The 16,047-nt window shown below is 53.0% G+C and overlaps 4 protein-coding genes across 4 annotated transcripts; 2 read left to right on the forward strand and 2 right to left on the reverse strand.

Moving 5' to 3' along the window:
* Nucleotides 1-15: 15 nt before the first annotated feature.
* On the reverse strand, nt 16-1,856 carry EsH8_I_001495 (cytochrome P450; the record flags this gene model as incomplete). Its single annotated transcript, XM_083268908.1, has 4 exons — nt 16-241; nt 339-1,052; nt 1,158-1,586; nt 1,651-1,856. 4 exons carry the CDS (start codon nt 1,854-1,856, stop codon nt 16-18), a joined length of 1,575 nt encoding a protein of 524 aa, XP_083119346.1.
* A 2,243-nt stretch (nt 1,857-4,099) lies between these two features.
* Nucleotides 4,100-5,925, reverse strand: EsH8_I_001496 (major facilitator superfamily domain-containing protein; the record flags this gene model as incomplete). Its single annotated transcript, XM_083268909.1, has 2 exons — nt 4,100-5,578; nt 5,662-5,925. The coding sequence occupies 2 exons, from the start codon at nt 5,923-5,925 to the stop codon at nt 4,100-4,102; spliced, it is 1,743 nt and encodes a 580-aa protein (XP_083119347.1).
* A 4,956-nt stretch (nt 5,926-10,881) lies between these two features.
* On the forward strand, nt 10,882-12,807 carry EsH8_I_001497 (uncharacterized protein; the record flags this gene model as incomplete). The annotated part of the gene is made up of 1 exon (XM_083268910.1): nt 10,882-12,807. The coding sequence occupies one exon, from the start codon at nt 10,882-10,884 to the stop codon at nt 12,805-12,807; it is 1,926 nt and encodes a 641-aa protein (XP_083119348.1).
* Nucleotides 12,808-13,905: 1,098 nt separating this feature from the next.
* Nucleotides 13,906-15,150, forward strand: EsH8_I_001498 (F-box protein; the record flags this gene model as incomplete). The annotated part of the gene is made up of 1 exon (XM_083268911.1): nt 13,906-15,150. One exon carries the CDS (start codon nt 13,906-13,908, stop codon nt 15,148-15,150), a length of 1,245 nt encoding a protein of 414 aa, XP_083119349.1.
* Between the last annotated feature and the right edge of the window lie 897 nt (nt 15,151-16,047).

Genomic DNA, 16,047 nt, shown 5'->3' on the forward strand with positions numbered 1-16,047 from the left:
CGAAAACTTCTTTCGCTATGTGTGGAAGAAGCCTGCCCAGGTCCGAGTCCTGTTCGCGAACATATGACGGAAAGGTTCGCTCCAATCCCCAGCTACCGGTTTTCCGATGGAGCCGGTAAGCGGAATCCCCGATGCCTTCGGAACCTGGATCGTGTCGCCCTCCGAGCTGATGACGTCGAAGCCGGCGACCAACAGCGCCAGCGACCCCAGAAGCTCGCCGCTTGCAAAGTACCGACCCGGACTGCCCACCCGTTAGCTCAGTCTTTTCTCCCCAACCCCCACGCGTCCTGGTCCGTCCGAGAGACACAGGCCTCGGGGTAATAATCAAGCAGACTCACCAAATGTGCTTTCCCGCTCCGAAAGCTATGAACCCGCGGGCGGCAAAGTTCACGACGGCCTCCCCCTTCTCCTCGGCCATGTTCAGGAACCTGTCGCCGACGAACTCCGCCGCGTCCTCGCCCCATATCTCGGGGCTCGTCTGCAGCACCTTCTGCGGCGCCTGGAGCTGCCAGTCCTTCTTCAGCGCGTAGGTCGTCTTGCCGTCCGAGATGGTCGTGTCGGCCAGGACCTTGCGGACCAGGATGCCCTCGGCCGAGAGGCGGTGCGTCTCGCGGAAGCAGGACATGAGCAGCGGGCACCTTTCCTCAATCTTCTCAAAGTGCAGCGTCACCACCCTCTTCTCCTCGCCGCCCACCGCGGCCCGCCCCTTCTCCTCCAGCACGCCCTGCGCCTCGGCGCGGAGCCGCGCCACGAGGGCGGGCTGGCTGAAGACGCGGGTGAAGAACCAGTAGTAGGTCGGAAACGTGTTGGAGATGGCGCCGTGGATGAACATGAGCTCGATCCCGGCGGCGGCGGCCGAGGTCATGTTGAAGCTTGCTGACAGCTTCCGGCGGTCCCTGACGAGGGGCGGCACGTCCAGTCCCTCGTCATGGTGCGCGTCAAAGTATTCCGTGAGAGCTTGCTGCAGGCGTTTCTTGCCGCGGTGGCCGCGGGGTGCCACTAGCGACGGCAGGATTCCAGGCATCAGCTTGTGAACGTTGGCCTCAAAGTCCCTATAAAAAAGTCAAATCTGCCAAATACCCTCCCTTCGGATCCTCTCTGAAGAGGGGTTTCTTTTCTTTTTTCGTATTCATGTTCGCAAGGTTGTTAGAACTAACCAGTATGCGTCAATAAGGCTTTTGTCCGCTTTCAACGGGTTCTTGCTTCCGTAGAGCGAGTCCGTGCTGGCGAGAGTCAGCAGCTCGCGGTTCCACAGGTAGAGGTCCTCCACCTGGACTTCGTGGCCGTCGATGGCATTCATCCTGTCGGCGATATTTCCCAGGGCCGAGAGGTTGAGGTGGAGGAGCGACTGTCCGGCCATTCCGCCGTAAATGATCTTGATCCACGCGCCAAAGAACGCGGGGTCGTTATAGATGCTCATGGTCTCCGGGGTGGCTTTGGTCATGCCCTGGATAATATCGCTCAGGAAGGGATCAAAACTCAGGGAGCGGTTGCGAAGCGCGACCAGCGTGAGGTCCGGGTCCGAGACAACATAGACTTTGCCGTTCAGCATGGGTAGAGTGAGGATTGGGGCTGGATTCTTTGCGCTGTTGCGGCGGGATTGCAATTAGAACTTGGAGTCCTCGTGACAAGGGACGGGGAGGCGCTTACTGCACCATGTAGAGGTATCGCCACGAGTGTTGGAAAAGGCCTACGATGTGCCCGATGAAGGGGATCGTCGGACGAACAAGGCGAGGTTCTTGAGGATCCATTGACACTGGGAAAGCGATGAGGTAGGCGATGAAAATAATCACCGGGATGACGGCCAGTGCCGTCGAGGGCACAACGCCGCCTTCGAGTCCTGGTATGGTTATCATGGTGTCTGAAGGCCAGAGCTAATCGTAATCAGTGACAAACCCCCTCAGCAGGCCTTTGGCGTGCTGGCTGACATTTGTGCAGTTTCCAGAATGAAGGGGAGCTCAGGCTTATAAGTAGACGTCATTCAGCAATCGCATTCATTCAGAAACTTTGGTGGATTATGGGGGATTCAATTACCGGCCGCCTAAACCCTGGTTAGTGCTTACCGGGCGGGCCCTGGGAGGCCAATCCTGCTCGTCAGTGGCCTGTCAGCCACAGTTTTACTAGATCGTTTACGGCACGCCGTGCTAACAGGACCCTAATTGGGTTGGCCAAAACTCGCATTGGCCGAATTTGTCCTCCGGGTGGGTTTTCGGGGCCGGAGAGTGACTTTCGGAATCCGGTGTTGGCCTCCTACCGGAAGACATAAATGGCGCCGTTGGATACCAGCCGTTGTGTAGGGTGTTTTCCGATAGCACCAAGATTGGGGTGAACCCGGGCTCCAGTATCGATGCCAAACTGCCTTTTTGGTATTAATCAATTCAATTTCCATCTGTAAACAACCCAGGGACTGCCCGTAGGATTTCACTCTCAATTGATGAATCGCAAGCAGGATTGGGTCAGTGGCATCGCATTGTACTTTATGTTCTTTTCCCCGGCATTATTCCTTCAAATATTTTGTGTTTGTACGTGAATCCTCAATCTGCTCCCAAGCACTTGTGCAGTCCTGGGGTTCTCTAGTCTGGGCCCGACTCGTGTGTCAGACGCATCATTGAAGAGACCAAATCGCACATCAATGCACCCCGTTAGGCTTCTACTAATACCTAACAAACGGGAATGCAAGACGCCTCGAGTACATAATTTTGGCCTATGCTCACAGAATTACACACTGTGTGTAGCTCCGAACTTCAGGCAAGCCACAAAGGTGCCTCAGGGCAGCAGATGGATACCTTGGCCCTTCCGCTTAAACCCACGAGAGTTGCAAGCTGCGTTTCCCTCATTCTTTAACCGTCAGCCATTACACGTTGATGAGTCTATCCATCCCTAGTTGTTGTCTTCATACAGCTTTCCATCCAGTGAAAAATCTCCTAGATCCTCCTGGCCAGCTTCCACTCGGCGCCTCAATATGTAACGTGATGACGGGCCCGTTCGACATTGGCAACACGCTCTTAAACCCGTACCCGCCATTTGTACCATTTCAACTCGACCCACCTGATACAAAGGCTGAAGATCGACTGCGTCGTTGCTGGTCTTGGGGCTTCCGAATGTCTGTTATTCAGACGGAACAGGGACGTTTACTGGAATCCGGCTAGAGTGTGAAGCACACCCCCGATCAGCGCCATCAAACTTCCCCGTGCTGATCTTGGTTGGAGAACAGGCCATCGTTGTGTTCACAGCCACAAAGCTCGTGCCTTTCAAGAATACGATAGGAAAAGGAAGCGTCAAACTGACATGTGCGTCCAGCATCGGTGGAATAGCCCGCCACAATCTGGCTTTACAAATTACCAATAACTTGGCGGTGTGAAAACACTGCGGACTCTCTGACTATGGGGGCAACGCCACCGTAAATGGATGGCCGGCCCCGGACTCATGGCACGATCTCAGATGTTCAGAGGTATTTCTGTGCGAGAGAGGCACGGGGAACACCCGGAGGACGATATGCAGAGACGGGGACCCGCCCAAAAGCAGTCGGAATTGCTTCCTTTTTCCCAATATTGTCTGTTGTGCAACCCGTGCCGATTGTGATTGATTGCGACCTACCTTCATTGTTGTTGGGTTGGTCATGCGTTGAATGTTTGCCTCCGGTGAGGAGGTTGTAATTACTCGGGCCAGGGGTTGCGAGTTGAAGGCAAACATTGCCGCCCCGCAGAGCCAAGGGGTTCAGGGCATAGCGTTGGAACCATTTCATTACTTCTTGAATCGGGAAGCCGAGTGTAGGAATGACCCGGATCGAGGGGGTCCAGTTTCACGACTCCTAATCAAAGTACGGCCGAGACTTTCTGGGTACAACTGTCAGGAGGTTTCCCTCCACCACGAAGAGGGTCTCTTGCTTGTCTGTTGATTAGTGCCTTCGGAATGTGGCGAGTGCTTCTCCAAGAATGGGATCGTCGCTCGCGGCATTCAGCTGTGGCGCTGGGGCTTGACCAGCTGCCGCGATTTCACCACATCAAAAGCTCAGGTTAAGGCGACGTGGACGCATGGGAATGGCTGTCAAGGGGAAAAAAACACAAAACTTTTGTAATTTCTAAACATAGGAAAGAATCTATTTCTTCTCGACATCAATGATTTCCGTGGTCATGACCGCTCCCTCGGTCTCAGAATTATCTGTCGGAGGCGAATCGGCCCTGCCGACAATCTCTGAGCTGCGGAAAAACACAACGACAATTGTAAGGGATGTTATTCCCAGGGCGAAGTTCATCCAGTTCGCTGCCCGGAGTCCGTCTAATGAGGGCTGGTCCCACTCCAATACCGGACCCGCATCCTCGACTGATGTACCCCTGGCGTTGGCCATGACAGCAGTCTGGACAGCCGTGGCAATGGCCAGGCCGATGGATCGGCCAACCTGCCCCACAGAGTTGACAAGGGCGCCGCCAAGGGCTTGGTCCTCCTGGGGCAACGCCTTGGACACAAACAAGATCAGTGTGGGCCATGCCATGTCCGCGCCGATGACCGACAGGACCATGGCGGGCAGCCCGTAGGCGAAGTAAGACGTGCTCGTAGGGATTGGCGTTGCAAACAGCAAGCACGCAATGGAAACGGAGACGTTGCCGCAGACGAGCAGGATATAAGTCGGAACGCGCGAGATGAGGAGGGCAGCTGCCCAGGCGACCAGGATTCCACCGATGCCCGTTGGAAGGAAGTACAGCGTTGTTGTAAGGATCGACTGAGCCTGGTAGTCCTGGTAAAAGTAGGTCGCGAAGATGAGGAAGTTGTTGAAAGAGGAGAAGAAGAGGGCCATGATGGCGAGCGCGGCGCAGAACTTGCCGCTGTGGAAGATGGAGGTCTTCATAAGGGGTTGGCGATCCGTCTTGAACTCGAGATGACGTTGCCAGAACCAGAAGACAGCGATAATGATGATGGAAACGACAATGAGCACGGAAATCCACGGGGTCTGCCAGCCAACGACGTTGCCTTCGGTCAATGCCAGCATCAACGTGAGGAGGCCGACTGTGATCAAGCCTCCCCCGATCCAGTCAACAGTCTTCTTGCTGCTAACATCATTCTCGTGCGTGGTTGCCGGCATTGGGGGAATGAAGAAGACACCAGCCACGGCGACAAGCCCGGCGAGCATTGCCATGACTCCGAATACCCATTTCCAGTTGGCGTATTGGGCAATGAAGCCCGAAAGGATGGTGCCAAAAACGCTTCCCAGAGGCACTCCTGCTCCATAAGCAACGAATGCGTAGGTCTTCGCCTTTCCTGGTTGGAAAGTTGTGCCCAGAATACCGATTGCAGTTGGTACATTGGCAGCGGCGCCGAGGCCTTGTAAACCACGGAACACGTTGAAGGCAATTTCGTTGGGAACAAATGGGTTGGCAAGTGTCATGACAGCCAGCCAGGCGGTGCCGGCGATGAAGATGATCCGCTTGTCGTAGATATCAGCGATGCGACCCCAGAGAAGGAGGAAGCAGCCAAATGTGAGAGAGTAGGCAGAAACGATCCATTGCAGGCGGGATTCCGGGATGCCGATATCCCGGCCGATGGTGGGAAGGATGATGACAACGGCTTGGACAGAAAGAGTCTGCATATCATTGTTAGTAACGTGGTTGTCTTCGAGTATCGTAGGCTGGAAAGCTGAAACTTCCCGGGACAGCATTGACTTACGTTCATGAAGCTTGCGCCACTGACTGTTGTGACCAGAGCTATGCTCCGGGCCGTGGACATCACTGACTTCTTAGGAAAGCTGTCGATGCTGCTGGAGTCATCGTCGGAGTGCATGTCCTTGGTCGACATTGCTGCCGACCTGGTGACACTCTTTTCATCGTCGGTGTCGTCGCCCATGTTATGAGTTACGATGATTTCGATGTCCTTCTCCTCACAAACCTGAGGAGGCGGAGAGGAAGTTCTGTCGTCTGAAAAGGCACCCATCTTATCACTTTTTTCCCCGTAAAATGAAGAAGAATGTAGTGACTGGCTGCTCTATGGTCCCTGGAATGTTGGATCTGGCAGATGAGATGAGATCTCGTTGCAATTTCGGGCGAGCAGCCCGCCCTTTTGTAGTCATGATCATGAGTGCATACCCCGGCAATGTTTGCTCAGTCTTCTTCGAGCAGAAGACTACCCCATGATCCACCACCATCAAGCCCCGGTCACTTGTTGCTGTGATGAAGTTGGAAGTGGAGATCACCAAGAATTGTCGGCGCTTGCTTGTGTTGGATTCTTTTTTATTCTTTATTTATTTTTTCGATGTGCAAACTAGGCCCCCCCTGGTCTAGACGGATGGAGACGTGCGAGCCAGTGGGATGGGATTTCCGGCTCAAGACACGCGGAACGCCCCCGGAAGCACTAGTCTGGATGGTCGGCGACTGCGAGTCCGCCCTTGTGGCTTCCGTGGCCCATGGCGGTGCCTTCGGGAGAGGCTTCCGGATGGTGTTCCGCCGCCGCGGGTGAAACCAGCGAGATCACATCCTTGCATTGCAATGATCTGTAGGAATGGGCATTGCTGCTCGTAAAAAAAAAAGTTTGGACATGGAATTTACCGAGAGAGCCTCCACCTACGCCGAGAAATTGTGGTGTCGCAAGCAAGACTTCATTCACTCTTGCGGGTGACCGGAGCACGGTGACTCGGGGATGAGGTGAGTGCATCCGTTCAGACCCCTGGTAGTCAGGCAAGAATGTAACTACGGCTGGACCACCAGACAGCAGCTCCGTAGAGCCCACTTGCCTCGAAGTAAGATTCAGAAAGCGAACAAAGTGTGCGTTCGGGTCCCTTTGTGACGCGAAGAAAATTTTTGCTCGGAAAAAACAACAATAATCAAGGCGGGCAATGTCTGAGATGTTCCCACTCGGTAGATCGAATGTAGGGAGGGGCCAGGAGCGAGTAAACAGACTGACAGAGTTTTCTTGGGAGGGAGATCAGCTTCTTTGCATCTGCACCCTAAAATCGAGACATTGGGTTGACGGCGACTCCATGAAATCCCCCCCCCTCGTGTTATTGAAGAAGGGAGGGAGGAGGCCTAATGCAGTTGGTCGTCATCCGGGCTTCCCCCCCTTGTTGAGAAAAGAACCTGCTTAAGCGAAAGCCGATGCGGCAGCCAAAATCAGAGTTACATAATAATAACCGGTGCATTCCCAGAAGTCTGGCTGGCCATCAGCAGGAGAATCTCTCGTAGCATGCATGGGGAAAAGCAATTATAAGGAGATCCGAGTCCCCCAACAAGCAATGGGCAAATGCAAGGTCAGACAATGATGCAAGGTTTCATACATAATGAGGCGCTCACAGCGTCGCCATAAAAGCTGAGGGGGTGTGTGAGTCAGATTACCATCGCCTTACGTTGATTTGTTTTCCCAGATCTGCGCCCCTTATCTCCTTGAAGCCCAAGATGTCACTGAGTCTCTCCATTCGACCTGTGTAGGGTTGTGATGCCGAGTAGGCCCATGCACAAGCAGTTGGATGCGTGACCGGGGGCGGTGGACGCAAAGACATTGGTCGACTGGCACACTTCAAAAGAAAGAATCGAAGGCCAGAAGCGCCCTTCTGGCCTGGAATTCTGTGAGCATCCGTGAAGACTTCGCATTCGGTTACTGGGCGTGTATCGCACAGACACGGCAATTGTTGTGAAGAGGTCAGACCGTGATTTTCTCATTCACAGCTGATGTAGACACTTTCTTTTCGAGCCCATGCCCCGCATGTTCTTATGGGACCCCAGGTAGGTTGCTTGTAATCCCTGGTAGGAGATCGGAAACCTTCGCCTCGAGTTGCGCAAGCGTTTCCCCATTCCGCGGTGGTGGTTCTGCCTGAGACAAATGACCGATCTCGCACCATATTTTCAACCCGATGAGATAACTTCAGAGCAAGGGAGCCGCCAAGGGTCCTGAAAAACTAGCGTGCCGGAAGAGCATTCCGTCTGAGACTTGCGCCCAACTCGGCCCAATAGCTTGTTCAGGCACAGGGAATCGTCAAGGACGAAAGATTGACTAACGTGAATTTTTTATTTTCCATGCTTCCCTTCCAACTCGTATTATGACACATCTATCAATCTCGTGCGAATGATGACGATGTCTCAATCAGCGACCGACTGCCCAAAACCCGATCGCAAGGTTTTCGTGTTATGAATTGGGATGCAGGGCACTTTCTATATCCCCGACAACCTAATTTTAGGTAGGAGAAAGCAAGGGGCGCCAGCTTGGTGGAGAGCCGCAGCCGCCTCCCGTGGTCCGGTAGAGACCCGGGTGCAGACCGGCAGCTTCCGGGTGGATCAAGAGACTGAACATCGGCAGAGGACAGTCATCCACTGGGCTGCCTATGTATTCTTTCCGTATGATCTTTCAGCTCTTTCAAGTGCTTTGGTGCTGGGCCACAAGCAGACAATAATAACATTATAATGACACTGAGTTCAAATCCCGAATAACTCCATTGTCTTCCGCGTACATGTCACGACAGAAAAGGCTACGGAGTCACTCGACGACTATGTTTTGGCATCACCTGAGGAAGGGTCAGTATTCACATTGTGAACAATGTATACTGGAAGATTACTTGAATCCTCGTCAAACGCCAAAGAGCAAAAGCGGATGAGTCTTGACGGGCTTTTGAGGGTTATGGCTAGCTGGGCTTCGATAGTGACGAGAATGAGGTCTTTTTTGCGGCATTTTTTGATGGCTCCAGGTTCGCAGGCTATGGAGAGTATAATTACATACAAAATTGACTTGAGGTATAAGTCTCATAGTCTGGAGGGGCCGAAAAGTGCCTTTTATGGTGAAAACATCAACTTACACACATATATGCGCGCTTGTACTGGATGGAGCAAACCTTTAATAGGAAGGCCATGTCGACAAAACAAACAAATAGGCATCTGCAAGTTGCAACTCCAGAATTATGTTCAAAACTGCGAATTTTGATGGAATGTCAAGCAGTTCTTCCATTGTCACAAGTGCAGCGAATTTTTCTTTTTGAAAGGACCAAGTTCCACGATCTGGCTTCATCCGACGTTGGGTTTTTCTTCATAATGTTCACACCTGCCTCGCCTTTTCGTCGTCTCAGTGCCAGTTGCAAATTAGTTTGAACATCAATATACTTCATCCATTATTCATTGGTATTGTTGTTTCTTGCCTTTGAAGATGTGGACTGCCGTCGTGATAATCCCTTTGATGGTGAATGCTGAATCCGTACCAATGAAAGGGGTTAGGCAAGTATGTCTGTTTCTTGCGGGAAACATCTACCTTAAAACCCACACAAAGGAGGTTTCCAAATCGTTTAAGTCAAGATACCTCATTCCATTGTACTTTTATTCTCATCCTTTCCACTAATTGCAATGCAGCTGGCAGGCCTACACTAGACCTGTTTCTTACAGCCAACTCTACATTCGGCTATGCATTTAATCTCAAGCCATGGCTTGTCTGACTTGGCTGTCATCAGCAGGCCAGTGCCCCCCTTCAAATTGGAAGCGAGGGTGAATTTCCGAATTATATCAGAGTTTTTATGTGCCACGACACCGCCTCCACCAATGAACATCACGACCTCGGGGGGTTCTGCTCCAGCTCTCTGTATTCCCAGCTGCTCACTTCTCTGTGAAGCCTAACTACCAACAACATTACGCTGAGCCTGCATCTAGCAAAGTGTCCTTGAAACAAAAGTTTGAACGGATTTAATAAGTTGATGATGGAGATTTGCTAGACTTTTTTGAGTCCTGTGAAAGCCATGTGTGTTCCGCGGGCTCCTGGTTCATACGTCTTCATCAAATGCAAGCTGCCTAGGTAAACGGAATCTCCTCAATTCCATCGGCAGACTGGGTTCACCTCCCGTGTGATTATTCCTCTGAAGTTTCCTCTTTTGAAAGGAATCTAGCCTGATCCTTCCAATTTTTGTTTGTTTGACTGGGTTGCCCGTTGCCCGTTGCCCGCCTAACCCAGCTTCACCTCATCCCGCTTCACCTCATCCCGCTTCACCTCATCCCGCTTCACCTTATCCACCTTCACCTCATCTCAATTAACCTCAATTCACTTGCTCGGTCTCAACGACGTCCCATGCCAACCCACTTTTCTTTTTACCTTTTGGCAGCCTACAACCTCTCCCATATCTTCCACCAAGCATCACCTTTTCTCGTGTCTCTTCCTCAACTCTCCATTACCTGCGATCCGTGCCTGATATCATCTGAAACCGTATTCTTCGGCAGTCCTCCCAACCTCCTCTTACCTTTCAACTGAATCCAGGCAGTCATCACTTCGATTTCGTTCAACTTCACCTCTACACGACTCGCACTTGAAAGCGTACGCAAACAAAACCGCAGGTAAGTCTGATTTCTACACCTTCCTCAGTTACAAGCCACCTTCCCAAGTCCACTGGATATTTCTGAGGTTTCATCACGTGTTGAACGACCCAACGACCCCGTCAACGACCTCCCCCTTCTTCTGCCTTACCACCTTACCCAAACTCTTCCTCTTCAGCAAAAAATAAATATCACTCGAGCGTCTGCAACTTCAATCCTTCTTCCTCTCTCCCCATACCAACCATACCTTCAACCCTTGTTCTATCCATTCAATTTCATACACAAACAAGAACAACAACAAGGTGCTCCTTCTCACATCAAGCCTTCAGCCTTTACTCTTTCCATCCTGTCATCTGAAGTCACACACCCGGGACAAAAGATTGACTCTCATCTGACAGACCTTTCATCTTTTGCTTCCTTTGCAACAGAAACCCGGCGATCCCATTTCGTTGAAAGCTGCTATCCAAAATACAGGCTTCTTTCATCTCTTCGGCTACAGTAAGTTCTTTGTGTTGTGCGGGAAGGCACGCGTTTTACAGTAACTAATCGCTAGGGCAGTAACCCGCCGACCAGATCCTCACCATCCTCATCTTCCTCGTTACGATAACTATCGTTCACAATGGCTGGTCACGACTCCAAGATGGGCTCTTCTCTCGGCGCTTGGTCCTTTGACCGATCTCATATTGTCACCCCCAAGCCTTGCCCTGCCTCTGACAACGATAACGGCGCTCGCCTCGGTGATTCTTCCCTCATCGGTTCCACCATTGGAAGCTCTTTCCAGCGTGGTTCTACCAGTGGCAGCCCCAAGGATACTTCTCACAACCGTACGCCTTCGCAGCATCTGATGGACCAGGACAACGGCGCCAGCACATGTCTTTGGCCTGTCAACGGAAATATGGAAGCCTTTTTCAAGGAGATGCAAGGCCTCACCATCACCCCAAGCGACTTTAGGCTTGATGAAAATGGTAGCCAGGCACCCCCTGCACCGTCTCCTTCTCCTTCCGAGTACACGGACTGGAACGACGCGCCCAGCGAGATCTATGACCATTCCGACTCTGGAAGATCCGCCCTGAACCCAGGCTCCGCCCAGCCTGACTTGACTCCTTCCTCTTCCACTGCTGAGGCTAGGGCTGAGCCCACTCCGCCCTCTTTCCCCACGGAGCCCAAGGTCGAGGCTACTTATTCTTACTCCTCTTCTTCCGCCTTCGTCAAGTCTTCTTCTTCCACCAACAACTTTCAAGGTTCCAACACAATTTTCAACGGGCTTGTCTACAAGGCCGGGAGGGCCACTGGTGGTTCGAACTTCGACACGTCGAAGGCTACAGCTCCCAATGAGCTCGTTCCGCCTCACGCTCGGAGCCTTGGTGACGCTCAAATTCCGGTCAGAGCTCCAACCACGCCTGGAGTCTCTGTAGGCGGCGTTCCTCAAGGCAACTTTGCCTCCCGCCGCGGCCCTTCAGTCCCACAGGGCAATGCCAGCAGCTCAGTGGGCGTGTTCCAAGCCCCGCTCCACGACGGTTCGAACTCTGACGGTTTCACGACCGGCAGTGCTGGTCAGCTCTCTGCTGCCCAGGCTTGGCTTCAGAGTGGCTCGGCCGAGCAATACAACCTCGTCTTCAAGACGCACCCAGGTGCCGACCTGGTGCGTCGTGATGTCGTTCGAAATGGGCTTCCTGCCCCCATCGGAACTGGGCGGCCCATGCCTCAGCACCAACCCGCAGTTGGCAGTTCAAACTCGGCTGGGCAGTCCAGCGCTGGCAGAGGTGTCGCACCTGCCAGTTCCACAAACATGGCGACATCGCAGGCCCAGGGCCCTCGCCTCTTCGTTCCAAGTGGGCACTTCCGCCCCATGACTGCGGTGACTCGGCCCATGCTGCACCCCGACTTTGACCAACAGCGGGAGTTGAAGGAGCAGTATGGGATCTCGCAGAACTATGCGGGCGATGCTTCAATCCCTCGAAACCGGTCGGCCGACATTCCGAACAGCCTCAACACGTCGCTCTTCATCATCAACCTGCCGGCCAACGTCACGCACAACATGCTCCTCGCCCAGATTCGCGGCATGGGCCGCATCTACGCGTGCGTCATCAACCCTCCCAGCCGCGAGAAGGGCCACTTGTTGTCGGCAGCCAAGGTGACGTTCTTTGAGGTCAGTTCGACGCAGAAGTTCTACGCCTATTGTTCCAACCCGGCGCAGCGTCTAATTGTCGGTGGCATGGTGGCCCGAGCCTGCCTCAACCGCATTAAGACGAAAGAGATTGATACTGCTGGCAAGCTGTCCCGCGTTCTCATCATCAAGGGAAAGTCGTCGTTTGTCCACCCCAAGTACCTTCTGCCTTGGTTCTCGCGCCGCTTCACGTACGACATCGACGAGATCATTCCTCACGTTCTCAACGAGGAGATGGGCCACCTCGAGATTCGCTTTGCCAGCTTCCGCTCCCAGGCTGAGGCCGCTCGACAGGCCCTCAAGAATGAGTACCCTCCCGGCGCTGAGACCTCCCCCATCTGGGAGTTGCGGTATGGCGTTGATCCTTGCTCCATCTAAGAGTTCGAACCAGCCAGCTACTTCCTGCGGCAACTACAACCGCGGGTGGATGGAGTAATGGTGGCATGGAGGGGGCATGGGATGGGGAATAAGGATACTGGGACTTTGGGGTGAGGGATGGACACATGGGGTATGGGATGCTGGAATTTGTTTACTTCGAGATACCACTGGGTTTGTTTTTGGGTTGGCTGGATGCCGCTACTGTCCGACTTCGGTTATCACGGAGGCGGAGGAGAATGTGCCAGGGAGTATTGGGAACGGAGGGTATTGGGAACGGAGGGTATTGGGAACGGAGGGTATTGGGAACGGAGGGCATTGGGAACGGTTTAATGATATGGTCTGGTTACTTGGGATTTGAAGGATGGGGACGCTCAATAATGCAGACTGGCCTGGGAAAGAGAAGACCCAGGAAGACAGAGACAGTCCTATGAGATGAGCAGCCCCAATCCAAACGTCGATTTTTTTCCTTTTGCAATATTGGGTGCTCTTACTTGTTCCCTCGTGCCTCTTGAATGTTTCAATGCTCTCAGTGCTCCTAATGCTCCCTCTTAAGAATACCAACACCCTGCATCGAGGACTGATATGATATGTGACGGCATTGACATCATGTTGGGGATCTGCGTAAGTGCAAAGTTGGTTCGATGGCCGCAGATGATTATATTGATGACGTAAGTAGGGGGAAAAATCAACTTGGTTCCAAAATAATCTAATTCTCCGTGCTGGTTCTTTACTACGACTTGAAGAAAGAAAGGAAGGTGTAAGTACGGTTGTGGTTGGTATGGAGGAGGAAGGAGAGGATAGAGGTGAGGTGGAGAAAGACGCTAAGGATTCAAGCGAGAAACGCCCCTGTCTGATCCACTAAAATCCTCTGCTCAATGCCCCAACTTGGGCGCTGATTGGGTGGGGCTCGGCGTGACGCACCTCCTCCCCTCCCCACCCTCTCACTCTCGTCCGGGCACTTGGCGCTGGGTGGCGTAGGCATCGTCAATCTTTCAACTCAACTTCGACTTTTCTTCACTGTTTGTCAGCGCGGGCTGACGCAACCCAGCTGAGTAGAAAGAATCCAGGGAGCTCAATTCATAAAAGACGCCCGCAAAGATGAAGACGGTGAATGAGAGCCCCGAAACTCTTTCACAGGATCTCAAAGGCCTTCAGATCCGAGACGCAGCACCCAGCACACCCACCACCGACAAAGCTTCAACGAGAATGGCTCCCAACAACCTGGCCTCACAAAGCATTGCACCGTCAACTCACGAAGAGACCATGATGACTGTTATCAATAGCGATGGCACCGTCTCATACTACACGAGTGCCGGAGTCTTGGTGAGCACCAGCGACGCGCCCCGGCCCAGTGAAGCGACCAAAGCCGTCATCGACAGCGACCGTGTTACTGCTGCTGGAAGCCTCAAGATCCGATCCAAGCGAACCGAGAGGATGAAGCGCAAGCTCCAGAAAAAGACGGCCAAGTCCTCATCTCGCCCACCGACTCACATCCTCGACTTGCCGAATGAGATCCTCGCCGGCATCGTGAGCCACATGCTGCCGAGCGACATTTTCAAAACCGCCCAAACCTGTCAGGCACTGCACCAGCTGGTCCAGCACAACGAGACGCTTTTATCACGACATATCATCTCTGAAAGATTCTCCCTCCTCGAGAAGTGCTTCCGCCTGCCTGTCACCCTGGATCAAATCGAGCCCAAGCTGCATGACGTCTTGCAGAACAGCAGAAGGATGGATATGCTCGGCATCCACCGCAAGTACCAGCACATTCCCCAGCCCAACCCCTTTGAGTCTTGCACCTGCCTGACTTGTGTCATGCGCTGGAACGCCCTCTGCATCATCGTCGATTTCAACAACTGGCAGTCCAACCTCACCGGAGGGGAGCCCATACCCATCATCCCCCGCGGGCAGAAGCCGGAATGGAACGAAAAGCTCCTGGAAAAGACATACGCCATTGTGCTCAGAGCCCTTCGCTCCCCGCTCGCGTACGCCCACCTCTTGGAGCTGCATCTCAAAAACACCTGCGCTGCCATCAAGAGACAGAGCGAGAACAAGAGCAACCAGCGTCCTCACTTCAAAATGTCCAAGGCGGAAGCCGAGCTGAACAGCGACCAGTTCCTGGACAAAAGCGGTCCGGCTACAGTGGACATGCCCTTCCATCGCGACAACTACTACTTCCTCGAGGCGTACCTGCCCAACCGCACCTGGCTGAAGGACGACAAGAAGTGGGTGTACATGCCGGCGGACCTCCACGACAGAGACTTGGACTGGGTGGCGAAGAGATGGGGCTCGGAGTGGTCCAAATATGACAACGGTGGGGAGAACCCTTCGGGGCGGGTCTAGGTGCCGCCCTCGGACATCCTCCACTTTACCCGCAAGCCGGGTTCCCGGTACCGATACACTGCTGACGGGTCGGCTCATGATTTCTGGATCTTTCATGCCCAATATTTCCGATCCTCTCGCGGCCAAGAACAGGCAGCATGCAGAGAGGCTCAGCAATTGCCTGGAGGTAAACTGGCCTGAACGATTCCTCGCATGGGCATTCTCATATGATGCAGCTTTGGCGTCCGTCTGGATGTAGGGCCGAGATGCGGTGAACTTCAACAATTGGAATGGAGTTCGGGACTGGCGTTGGATTGCACGGGAAAATTTGGGAATCACCTCATCAAAGTCTAATGAAAATGGCCTACACCAAGCCGGTAATGCTTTACTTAATACACTTTAATAATTCTGTCTTTGCCTGGCCAGTGACGCCAGCTGCCTCTTGTGGCAACTGCCAACGAGTTTCTCGTGATGATTCCATCGGGCAACTCAGGTCAGAGTATTCGAATCCATTGCCCCAATCAGTTAGCATTTTCACTTAGACGGGCGTCGTCTGACCCCCGAGTCCTCAGGCCACTGGTCGTCAGCAATGTAGTGGATTGAATGAGCGCGTCATGAAGGACTAGGGGATTAATACTAACTCTCCGTACCAAGAACGCTGCCGGATAGTTATTGGCAGAGACTTTTGAAATTGTTCCAGGATATGGGTAACTTGGAATTTTCATGTTCTTAATTGGTTCAAAGTGTCCGCACCTTCCCCATTCAACAATTTTCCGGCGACTAAACCACGCCCTCGCTTCTCAGATGATAATTGCGTGTTTCTAGATGCGTGCTTTATAGGTACTGAAAGTCTCCGTCGTTATTCTTTCTGATGCATTTCTAGGACACATAGTCTTCGGCTTAGGCATCTCCAGGAAC

Source organism: Colletotrichum jinshuiense, chromosome 1 (assembly GCF_051148585.1).
Source record: "Colletotrichum jinshuiense chromosome 1, complete sequence".
NCBI classification, from domain to species: domain Eukaryota; kingdom Fungi; phylum Ascomycota; class Sordariomycetes; order Glomerellales; family Glomerellaceae; genus Colletotrichum; species Colletotrichum jinshuiense.